The sequence below is a fragment of the Stenella coeruleoalba genome (genome assembly GCF_951394435.1).
Source record: "Stenella coeruleoalba genome assembly, chromosome: 14".
Classification (NCBI taxonomy): domain Eukaryota; kingdom Metazoa; phylum Chordata; class Mammalia; order Artiodactyla; family Delphinidae; genus Stenella; species Stenella coeruleoalba.
Window position 1 is genome coordinate 74,265,278 of NC_137160.1, and position 11,147 is coordinate 74,276,424.

General features: G+C 41.5%; 1 protein-coding gene across 1 annotated transcript; it reads right to left on the reverse strand.

Moving 5' to 3' along the window:
• Positions 1–5,468: 5,468 nt before the first annotated feature.
• RPL6 (ribosomal protein L6) lies at positions 5,469–10,769 on the reverse strand. The gene is made up of 6 exons (XM_079942073.1): positions 10,519–10,769; positions 10,330–10,428; positions 8,345–8,488; positions 7,729–7,777; positions 6,521–6,705; positions 5,469–5,662 (listed from the first exon to the last, which is right to left on the reverse strand). The coding sequence occupies exons 1-6, from the start codon at positions 10,741–10,743 to the stop codon at positions 5,510–5,512; spliced, it is 855 nt and encodes a 284-aa protein (XP_079798199.1). The 5' UTR covers positions 10,744–10,769; the 3' UTR covers positions 5,469–5,509.
• Between the last annotated feature and the right edge of the window lie 378 nt (positions 10,770–11,147).

The following is an 11,147-nucleotide window of genomic DNA, read 5'->3' on the forward strand; positions in this document are numbered from 1 at the left end:
CCCTTGCAGTGGGAGTTCAGAGTCTTAACCACTGCACCACCGGGGAAGTCCTTATATTAAATTCTTAATGCCACTGAACTATATACTTAAAATGTTTAAAATGGTACATTTTGTTATATATAATTTACCACAATAAAACAATTCTAAAAAAAAAGTATATATTTTGCTTAGCAAATAGGACCACATCATTTGCCATTATTAGCATATTGATTATCTGAAAGGTAAATGAATAAGCAGCAAAATTAGGATTCAAATCCAAGTCCATTGGATCCCCCAAAGCTATAACTTTAACCTCTACACCACTTTCAATTGACCTGCACTCAATGAATAGTTTTTGAATGAATTATTCCACACCCTATTTTCCCAAAGAAATTCCAACTTTATACTTGTACAATCTATGGGGAAATTCAGAACATGGTTGCCTTTCCTTACATGTATTTTCCACTTTGACACTGTTTTTATTTTGAATTATATACATGGAGGGTAGCACTGGGGTCTGTTCAACACTTAGAGCTTCTAGGGGACTTCCCTGGCGGTTCAGTGGTTAAGACTGCACTTCCAATGGGGGGGGCGTGGGTTGGATCCCTGGTCCGGGAACTAAGATCCCACAAGCCTCGAGGTGTGGCCAAAAAGCAAACAAACAAGCCACTTAGAGCTTCTAAAGGTGAGAATCAGGCCTTGGAATGGAGCAGGAACCCTCCCCAAACCCTTGTAACCAGAGCTTGGCAGGTGGTGTAGGCTAAATAATAGTCCCGAAGTATGTCCCTGTCCTAATCCCGCAAATTTGTAGATATTATCAATACTTTATATGGCAAAAGGTACTTGGCAGGTGTGATTAAGTTAAAGACCTGATAAAAATATATTTGGTCTTTGTCCTGGGTTACTGACACAGAGCTCCTAAAGCCCATGAAATTTTCCTGAGTGATGGGAGCGTCTTTTGTTATTCATAAGGAGCTCCTTTTTAAAATTTATTTAATTTTTTTTGGCTGCATTGGGTCTGTTGCCGCGCGCGGGCTTTCTCTAGTTGCGGCGAGCGGGGGCTTCTCTTCGTTGTGCTGCTTGGGCTTCTCATTGCGGTGGCTTCTCGTGGAGCATGGGTCTAGGCGCGTGGGTTTCAGCAGTTGTGGCACGTGGGCTCAGTAGTTGTGGCTCTCGGGCTCTAGAGCGCAGACTCAGTAGTTGTGACGCACGGGCTTAGTTGCGCCGCAGCATGTGGGATCTTCCCAGACCAGGGCTCGAACCCGTGTCCCCTGCACTGGCAGGTGGATTCTTAACCACTGCACCACCAGGGAAGCCCCAGGAGCTCTTTTTGATCACACCTGAGTTTATGTTAATGAGGTGACTTAGGGTTGGGACCCCTAGCCGGCCACCAGAAAGACCAAGGGATTAGAAGGTTGGAAATATCAGCCCTACCCAGACTTAAGGAAAAGTGGGGAAGGGGTGGTAGTGCTGGTGATTAAGCTCCATAAATACTTGTGAGCTTCTTGGTCGGTGAACACATCAAGAGGAGCTGAGAGGGTGGTGCACCCAGAGAGGGTATGGTGCTCCAGGCACCACCCTTACCTTGCCCTACTTCTCTCTCCCATTTGGCTGTTCCTGAGTTGTATCCTGTATAGCAAACTGGTGAATGAATATGAGGTTCCCAGCCTTGTCCGCAACAAGCAGTCCTGCCCCAAGCATTGCACAGATGCGCCAGAGCTGTAGGAAGCAGGTGGACTGGAAAGGAGGACATCTCAAAGGTAGAGATTTGGATTCCACCTCTGGAACCTTGCTTGCTAAGGGACTAGTGCAGTGGTTCTAAGTATGATCTGGGAATCCTTAGCATCCCTGAGATTCTTAAAATGAACCCATGAAGTGAAATCCATTTATCATGCTGCTACTAAGATATTGTCTTTTCACTTTCATTCTCTCACGAGCGTAGAATAGTTTCCAGAGGCTGCAGGACATAATATGTGATAATGCAACAGACTGAATGTAGCAGCACATATGAGAAGCCAGCTGTCTTCTATTAAGCCAGACATTAAGCAATTTGCAAAAATGTAAAACAATGCCATTCTTCTCATTTTTGTTTTGGAAAATGTTTTTCACAAAAATATTTCATTAACATGGAATGGTTTGTTGTCTTTAAAAACAAATCTTTTAATAATTATTTGGTCTTGATATGGTATCAATAGACATAACCCACATAAATAAAAAATTCTTTCATATCTTTAATAATTTAAGACTGTAAAGGGCTCCTGAGACCAAAAAAAGTTGAGAACCACTGCTTAATGTACAGAAAGATTTCTTGTGGCCATTTTTACAATCTACCACATACATATAATCTTTTTTATCAAAATGAGATACTATGTACTTTACATGACTTTTTTTTTGTATATTTGTGATTTCTTCAAGATTCCTAGGAGTCTTGATACATATTATAAAGTTGCTGTCTTGAATATTCTGCCCATCTGTATTCCACAAACAGTTCATGAATGTTCATTTCAACAAATCTTCAACAACATGACGTGTTAAAATATATTTTGCTAATCTTAATAGGTAAAATCCGTATCTCATTTTAAATGTACATTTCTTTACTAGGGAAACTAGATCTTTTTCCGTAAATACTAGTAATATATATGTCTTCTTTTGTGAATTGCCTTTTTGTCTATCAAGATTTGTCTTTTTCTTACCAATCTGAATTTTTAACAATTTATATTTTGTGGGTATCAATCTTGTCGTTTTCTTTTTTTGGGGGGGGGGGAACCGCGCTACACAGCTTGTGGGATCTTAGTTTCTTGACCAGGGACCGAACCTGTTGGGCCCCTTGCAGTGGAAGCTCGGCGTCTTAACAGCTGGACTCCAGAGAAGTCCCTTCACAAGTTCTTATGCAGCTACTTCACTCTTTGTAACACTACATCATACTCCAACGTATGGATGTAAACTACTGATCCCCTACTGATGGAACCTTTGGTGCTGCAATGAACATCCTTGCATATACCTAAGAACTGGTGTGAATCTGCACGAACAGAAACCTTATTTTTCAACACCCTGAAGGTAGCTCTAGCCCTAAGCTCACAGACACTGATAAATCACAAATACCTTTTCTTTATCGTAATACATCTGTCAAGTGGACCAGACGCTTGCATTGGCCTGAGCAATGTTTCCTTGCTCCTGGGTAACCTACGTGACAAGTCAAATTATCATTACTATTTAGTAAGGGGCCACTCACATGGTGGGAAAGGCAGTTCAACATACAGGGTGTGCAAAAGCTTTGAAGCAGGCAAAACAGCCCAATTTGAGGAACTAAAAGAAACTTAATATGTTGAGGGGCAGAGTAAAAATGAGTCGACTGGAGAAATGGGCCAATCAGGACTCGTGGCGATAATTTTGGAGCCAAACCTTAGAGTGATAAGGAGCCACTTAAAGGGCTTTAGTCAGAAGTGAAGTTGGAGTTTGTTTCAAAAAATGCATCAGAACTTATCACTATATACCTATCAGTACAAACTTACTGGAACCGTTAGAATTAACAAAGACAATCATGGGAATGTCATGTACAGCACGATCACTATTGTTAGTAACACTATATTGTATATTTAAAAGTCATTAAGAATAGATCTTAAAAGTTCTAAAAGTTCTCATCACAAGAAAAAATTTTTATAACTATGTATGGTGATGGGTGTCAACTAGACTTATTGTGATCATTTTGCAATATACACAAATAACAAATTATGCTGTACACCTAAAATTAACTTGTCAATTATATCTCAATTGAAAAAAAAAAACCACCTGAAAATAGCCAGTGCTGAGAAGGAAGTGGAATAATTGGAACTGTTACACATTGCTGGTGGGTTACAAAATAGGTTTGAAACTTTCTTACAAAGTTAAACTACACAACCCAGCCAATCCTACTTGTAAGTATTCTAACCCAAGAGAAATGAAAACATATGTCCACACAACACCCTGTATGTGAATGTTAATAGTGGCTTTATTCATAATCTCCAATAATTATAAACAACCCAAATATCTTTCAATGGGTATTATTTTAGAATAGTGACACACTGATACAATAGAATGCTGACTGACAAAAGAACTACTGAACCATTAATGTGAACAAATGTCACAGATATTATGCCACAGAATATATTACATGATGTTCTGGAAAAGACAAAACTAGAAAAACAAAAATTTTATCAGTGGTTACTAGGAGTGGAAACTGACTTTTGGAAGGAACTTTGGTGGTGCTTCCCAAACTGCAGAGGCCACTGCACTGCACACACAAAAAATCAATTCTACCAAATGTAAATTATCAATAAAATAACTTAAAAAACCCACGTCTCATGACACATCATTTTAGGGAGCCTGTAGGGTAACGGGCTCTCTTGTACATGAGTATAAATTGGTACAACCTCCATAGAGGGCAGTTTGGCACCACCTACCAAAACTGCCTAAATCCTGACTCCGCAAAAAGCTACTTCCTACCTGATGGTTGCTCATCTGTATGCACACTGCAAGTTACTCACTACATCGCACTGTTACCCAGCACTTTCTGAAAGTTTGCTTTAACCGAAAGAACTTCATTTGTACCTGTCTTTGTTAACTGGAAAAAAATCAAGATTTTCACTTTTATGAAAAAAGGCAAAGGGGGAAAACAGCGGTTTTGTTTTGCAGAGAGCCACTAGAGACGGCAGCATGTCTGGGCAGTGGGAGTCGCACCGGCAAGCTCCTTCCCTGGAACTACACTCTGACATCTCAGCATCCAGAGCCGTCACTTTGAACTGTGAGCATCTGTGTTTTATCCCATTTTATGCCTCTGTTATCAAGATGTGTCATAAGGTCATTTCTTCACTTTATGCCATTTTGGCTTACAAAAAGTTTCAGAAGCATACTCTACTTCTGGATAGCAGGGGAAACCAGTATAATTACAAATGACGGAAACCCAAATATCCATAGAATGCACTACTACGCTATGCAGCAGTAAAGATGGACACTTCCTATGGAATAATCAAATTCATTTGTTATCTATATAACAGCATGTACTGCACATGGGGTTTTTGGTTAAAAACAGGGAAAGGTAAATAATTATACTAATTTGTTGTGTATGCTTTAAGAACCTAGATACACAAGAAACTAATAGTAATGACTATGGAGAGGGGCTGAATTGGGCAGAAATGGATGTTAAGTCATGGAAAGGGAGGAAAGTTTGTGGCCTGAGAGCCCACACTTGTTTCTTATCCATGTACCGTTAGTACTGACCTGTTGTTCAGTGATGGCTGTGGAAATGCCACGACTTTGTATTGGTAGGTGCCGGGTGAAAAAGCTGAGAAGACACTTAGGAAGCTAAGGATGTTGATCCAAAAGGGGATTCCATTGCAGCTGATAGCACTCCCCTCCAATCCCACTCCTCTTAGTAGAGGCTAACACCCCATCAAGTTGGCTGAGCCATACCACACCTTCAGGCAGATTAAAAAAAGAAAAAAGACACAAAGGAAATGGACCCAATTATTTAATTAGGTTCTTTGTAAGAAGTTTAGAACACTACTTTGTGAGGATAAATTCCGTTTGTAAGAGCGAACACAGAGCGGAGGTAGCCCTGGAGCTGAGGAACAGCTTTGATTCTTCGCAGAATTTGTGAGTCCACAGCTTTCTGATCAACCTTCCGCTGCTCTGTAATCTCGTATTTCTAAAGAAAAAGAAAAATCATTAAAAAAAAATGGGCACAAGTACCAAACTCCACATTAACTAAGAAATCCTACATCACAAGTACTCAATCCCAGGAATATTTAGAAGGCAATTTTTAGAAATTATTTTTATTTTTGGTTGTGTTAGGTCTTCGTTGCTGCACACAGGCCTTCTCTAGTTGTGGCGAGCGGGGGCTACTCTTCGTTGTGGTGCGCGGGCTTCTCATTGTGGTAGCTTCTCTTGTTGCAGAACATGGGCTTAGCTGCTCCGCAGCATGTGGGATCTTCCTGGACCAGGGCTCGAATCCGTGTCCCTTGCATTGGCAGGTGGATTCTTAACCACTGCGCCACCAGGGAAGTCCCTAGAAGTCAACTTTGATAATTCTTTCCTTGGAGGGCTGTGAAATACAACCTATTTTTAATATAATAATAGCAACTCTTGGGCTTCCCTGGTGGCGCAGTGGTTAAGAATCCACCTGCCAATGCAGGGGACACGGATTTGAGCCCTGGTCAGGGAAGATCCCACATGCCGTGGAGCAACTAAGGCCATGTGCCACAACTACTGAGCCTGCGCTCCAGAGCCCATGCTCCGCAACAAGAGAAGCCACCACAATGAGAATCCCACGTACCACAACAAAGAGTAGCCCCCGCTCGGCACAACCAGAGAAAAGCCCATGCACAGCAACGACGACCCAATGCAGCCAAAAATAAAATAATTAGCAGAATCTGGAAAAATATTATTTCCCAGATAGTCCTCATTATTTACAGCTTTTCTTTTTCCAACAATTCTTAACCTTGTTTATTTTCACTCCCAAGTAGAAGAGCCAGAGCTATTAGAAGCAAAGACAGAAATAGCTTACCTCTCTCTCTGTGTCGAAGATCTCACCTTCCTGGTGCCTGGGCTTACGCAGTTTCTTCTTCTTGAAGTAAGCATCAGTGAGATGTTCTGGGATTTTCACACCACTGATATCAATTTTGGTGGAAGTGGCAATGACAAATTTCTGGTGTGTTCTCCGCAGAGGAACTCGATTGAGGGACAGAGGCCCTAAGGGGGGAAAATATAGTGAGGGGAAAGGGGATACAAAGATTCAAGAACTGACTGGATTTGAAGAAACCTGTTGATGTTCTAACTTTTCTCTGGATCCAAAGAAATTCCAAACTGCTTTCTACTGTCAGCATCAAGGCTTTTTTCAAGATCTCAGTTTGTCCAAGGCTCCCCCCATCCTCAAATTTTAAAGTTACCCAGATTAGGAGAGAGCATAGTCACTTATACAGATTGGTCAAAAATCACTGGTCCTTGAGGACAAATTTAAACTGAGCACTGTTTTTTGGAGTAAACAGTTCACTTTTCCCCTATCCAGGAACTCCATCCTGGTGCCAAGGGCAGACCAATTACAAGTCTTATGAAGGATGCATTCCTAGGAGTTAGTAGCCAACCATTCTGCATTTTAGGTGGCAGTTATACCTGGTGATACGTTGCCACACAAACTTTAAATACCTGCTTCCTCAGAACTCCCGTGTACATAAGGCAATGAAATAGGGGAAAGAATCTCATGACACTGAAACTTCTATTTAGGTGGGAGCAAAGTGTATACTTCAAGCATTTAAAAACACATGCTTCAGGACTTCCCTGGTGGTCCAGTGGGTAAGACTCTGCGCTTCCAATGCAGGAGGTCTGGGTTCGTTCCCTGGTCGGGGAACTAGATCCCACAAGCATGCCACAACTAATGATCCCGCGTGCCACAATGAAGATCCCACATGCCACAGCTAAGACCAGGCACACCCAAAATAAATATTAAAAAAATTTTTTTTTAAAATAAAAATACAACCTTCGAAAGAGAAAATCCCAAGAGTTTTCATCACAAGGAAAAATGTTTTTTCTTTTATCTAAATGCGAAGATGGATATTGAACCTATTGTGGTAATTATTTCACAATATATGTAAATCAAACCATCATGTTGTACACCTTAAACTCGCAAGAGTGATGCATATAAATTATTTCTCAGTAAAACTGAAGGTGGGGAGACCTGCAAATTTCAGAGTATATTAAATCCAAGGATCTTCTTACCAGTCACAAGTAGCAAGCCACTGCTCAGCTGCTTCAGGAAAATGACCCTCTGTAGATTAAAAAGAAATGCTAGATGGTTCCACAAATTAGAAACTGACTTCTGAATTAATCAAATCACAGGTTCCTGAATTTGGTAAAAAAGGAAATTTCTACATATGCATATGTGCAGCAGTTCTGGAAGTAACTTACCAAACTAATAACAGGGGTGACTCTAGGATACGAGCAGTACTTTTGTGTGCTTGATTTTTAATGAGCAGCCACTACTTTTAACATTAAAAAAAAAACTAGTACCCTTTAACTCAGTAATTCTATCCCTGCAAATCCATCCTAAGAAGTTAACTCAAATACATAAACATTTTTGGGTACAGGGACATCTGAATCACCTGTAACAAGTAGTATTACCAACGACAGGAATTGGTAATAAGTTATTGTCTATTATTGACTAAACACGTTATGATAGTGACTGGGTTGTTGGTTTTGTTATGGATCACTCTCACCTCTCCCACAGAACCTCTTGCTACTAACTGCAGTTCACACAGGTAAACAAATCCTATCCAGAGAACAAACTTATTAGGATCAAGTACTCCAGGTACCTCAAGTGTCATGCTCTGCTCACCTTGCCTCTGTGGCGCCCAGTGAGGATAATCAGAATGGTTCCAGGAGTGATGCTAGCACGCAGTTTTCTCACATGCTTACTGAAGGGTTTTTTGCCGTGACTCAACAGCTTTCGAGGCACATCTTCAGTAGGATAATACCTAGGCTGGAGAGAGCCCATAGGTCCAACTTATTTAAATAATCTAATCAAGTCAGTAGAGCTGGTTGTGAGGTCAGTGAAACCTTCACTACAATCCTGTAGTTACTTGAACCACTTTATTCACACTACTGCATTTTCACTTCTAATATTTTAAAGGTAGAAAAGATCAACACTGCTTCAATAGCTTTACATGCAAAACATAGGGTGGAATCCATTTAACTGAAGGAGCTGTGTCCAAGCAAAGAGGGAAAGCATCAAGCAAGTTACCTTTGTAAATTTGGAATAAACCAAACTTTAGAGACTACATGGCAAGCTATCATTATATACTGCTGTGTAGCAGTGATTCTCAAGTTTTTCTGGGGTCCCTGACCCTCTGGGGTCCCTACTTCTCCAGAAACACACGCCTGACACAATTTTGTATGTTATGAAAAAAGGCATGGCTTGTTTTCCAACTCAAATTAAGTGTGTTCATATGCTTCACATTAACATGCATCACTTCCATCTTATCCATAAAGAATAAATTGTATAAAACCATAGACATTAGTTTAGATCAAGACTGCCAGTTCATTTATTGTAAAAATAAGACCCCACACAGGGCTTCCCTGGTGGCACAGTGGTTAAGAATCCGCCTGCCAATGCAGGAGACACGGGTTCGAGCCCTGGTCTGGGAAGATCCCACATGCTGCGGAGCAACTAAACCCGAGCGCCCCAACTATTGAGTCTGCGCTCTAGGGCCCGCAAGCCGCAACTACTGAGCCTACGAGCCACAACTACTGAAGCCCCCGCGCCTCGAGCCTGTGCTCCACAGAGAAGCCCCTGCACCGCAACGAGGAGTAGCCCCCTCTCTCTGCCACTAGAGAAAGCCCGCGCACAGCAACGAAGACCCAATGCAGCCAAAAATAAATAAATTAATAAATTAATTTTTTAAAAAGACCCCACACAAAGACTCTTTCGCTTATGACAAGTAACTCAAAATAATCTATTTCTAACTGTATCATTTTAGTGGACGGTCTTTCTTTTACCACAAACATTAATACCTAATAGAAAAATCAGCTCACAAAACCTGTGACAAGAAGAAATCAAAGCGCCATTTTCCCTCTGGTGCAGTAATATTCAACTGTGAAGAATGTAATACATCTGCAATAGTCCCATAATGGAAATCACAGAGCAAACCTTTATTTTTCACAGAGAAAACGCTGGGTCTTGTGCATGGTAAAGAGGGGCCAAGAAACACCCACTCTAGTGGACAAATGTTCTACAGGTCTGGGCGCACCCTAGGCTCTACGTATGGTAAGCCTCACAACAACCCTGTGAGTCAAAACTTTATTCCCATTTTACAAGAAACAAAAGCACAGAAAAGTAACTCTACTTAAGAACAGTAAATAATAAAGCGAAGTTGCAAACCCAGAACTATCCTCCATTAATAATCCTCTGGTAAACATACACTTCTAAAACCTGAGCACACACACAAAAATCCTCACAGGAGGGCTTCCCTGGTGGCACAGGGGTTAACAATCGCCTGCTAATGCAGGGGACACGGGTTTGAGACCTGGCCGGGGAAGATCCCACATGCCACGGAGCAACTAAGCCCGTGCGCCACAACTACTGAGCCTGTGCTCTACAGCTCACGAGCCACAACTACTGAAGCCCGTGCTCCACACCAAGAGAAGCCACCGCAATAAGAAGCCCACGCACCGCAACGAAGAGCACCCCCGCTCACCGCAACTAGAGAAAGCCTGAGCGCAGCAACCAAGACTGAATGCAGCCAAAAAAAAAATAAATAAATAACCCTCACAGGATTCAAGCTTCAACTAAACACCCAAATTACAATCTCCTCCAAATCTTACCATTTTGCGAAGTTTAACCACCCGGGTACCACCATTCTTGTCACCACCAACTGGTTTTGTGACAGTAGCAAGAACTTTCACCTTCTTTTTCTTTTCAACCTAGTAGGACACAAATGCGTCAAAAAGTCAGAGGCAGACAAACGTTTTAATGTTAAGACATAATGCTCAGGGCTTCCCCTCATCCCTTACCTTGGATTTAGCTGCTGAATACTTCCTCTTGTACAAGGCCTTTCTGGAATACATAGCCGATCGGGAATATCTGCCAATTCCTCTGACCAGGACAGGGTTTCGGCTGCAGTGGGGCTTCCCCTTCTTAACCTGCTTCACCTTTTTAACCTTGCCACCAGCATCAGTCTTCTTGGCTTCAGGTTTTTTCTCCTTAGTATCTGGCTTCTCAGGCTTTTCACCCGCCATCTACCAATACATATATTTTTTAAAAAGGCATTTCACCAATTATCTCATAGCTATACATCGACAGGCCTCCCAGACTGCAAGTCCTTGTCCTCCTTCTCCATCCTTTACACCCCTCCCACTATTCCCACTATAAGATACAGGCCTTCCTCCAAATCGCCACACATCTGCAACAATATCCATAAATGGTTAACTTTTAGGTTGTCTCCCCAATACCGTATAACCTTCTTGACGATTTGAATATATCTCACAACTATTATTTGTTCGCTACATATATTTAGAGGTCAAAAGTCCCTATTCCATTATTTGTTTTACGAATTAGAAATCCTAGACTTAGCTTTAACAATCTCCACAGCCAGAAAGCAGCGAGGCTGTAACCTGAAACCGTTTGCTTTCAGGACTTTTGC

Excerpts from the sequence above, each read along its gene's own strand:
- RPL6 (XM_079942073.1), bottom strand. The coding sequence starts at position 10,743 with ATGGCGGGTGAAAAGCCTGAGAAGCCAGATACTAAGGAGAAAAAACCT. Across the intron at positions 8,489-10,329 it reads TGGTTAAACTTCGCAAAATG|CCTAGGTATTATCCTACTGA; the intron begins GTAAGATTTGGA and ends GGCTCTCTCCAG. Across the intron at positions 6,706-7,728 it reads TGGCTTGCTACTTGTGACTG|GGCCTCTGTCCCTCAATCGA; the intron begins GTAAGAAGATCC and ends TTCCCCCCTTAG.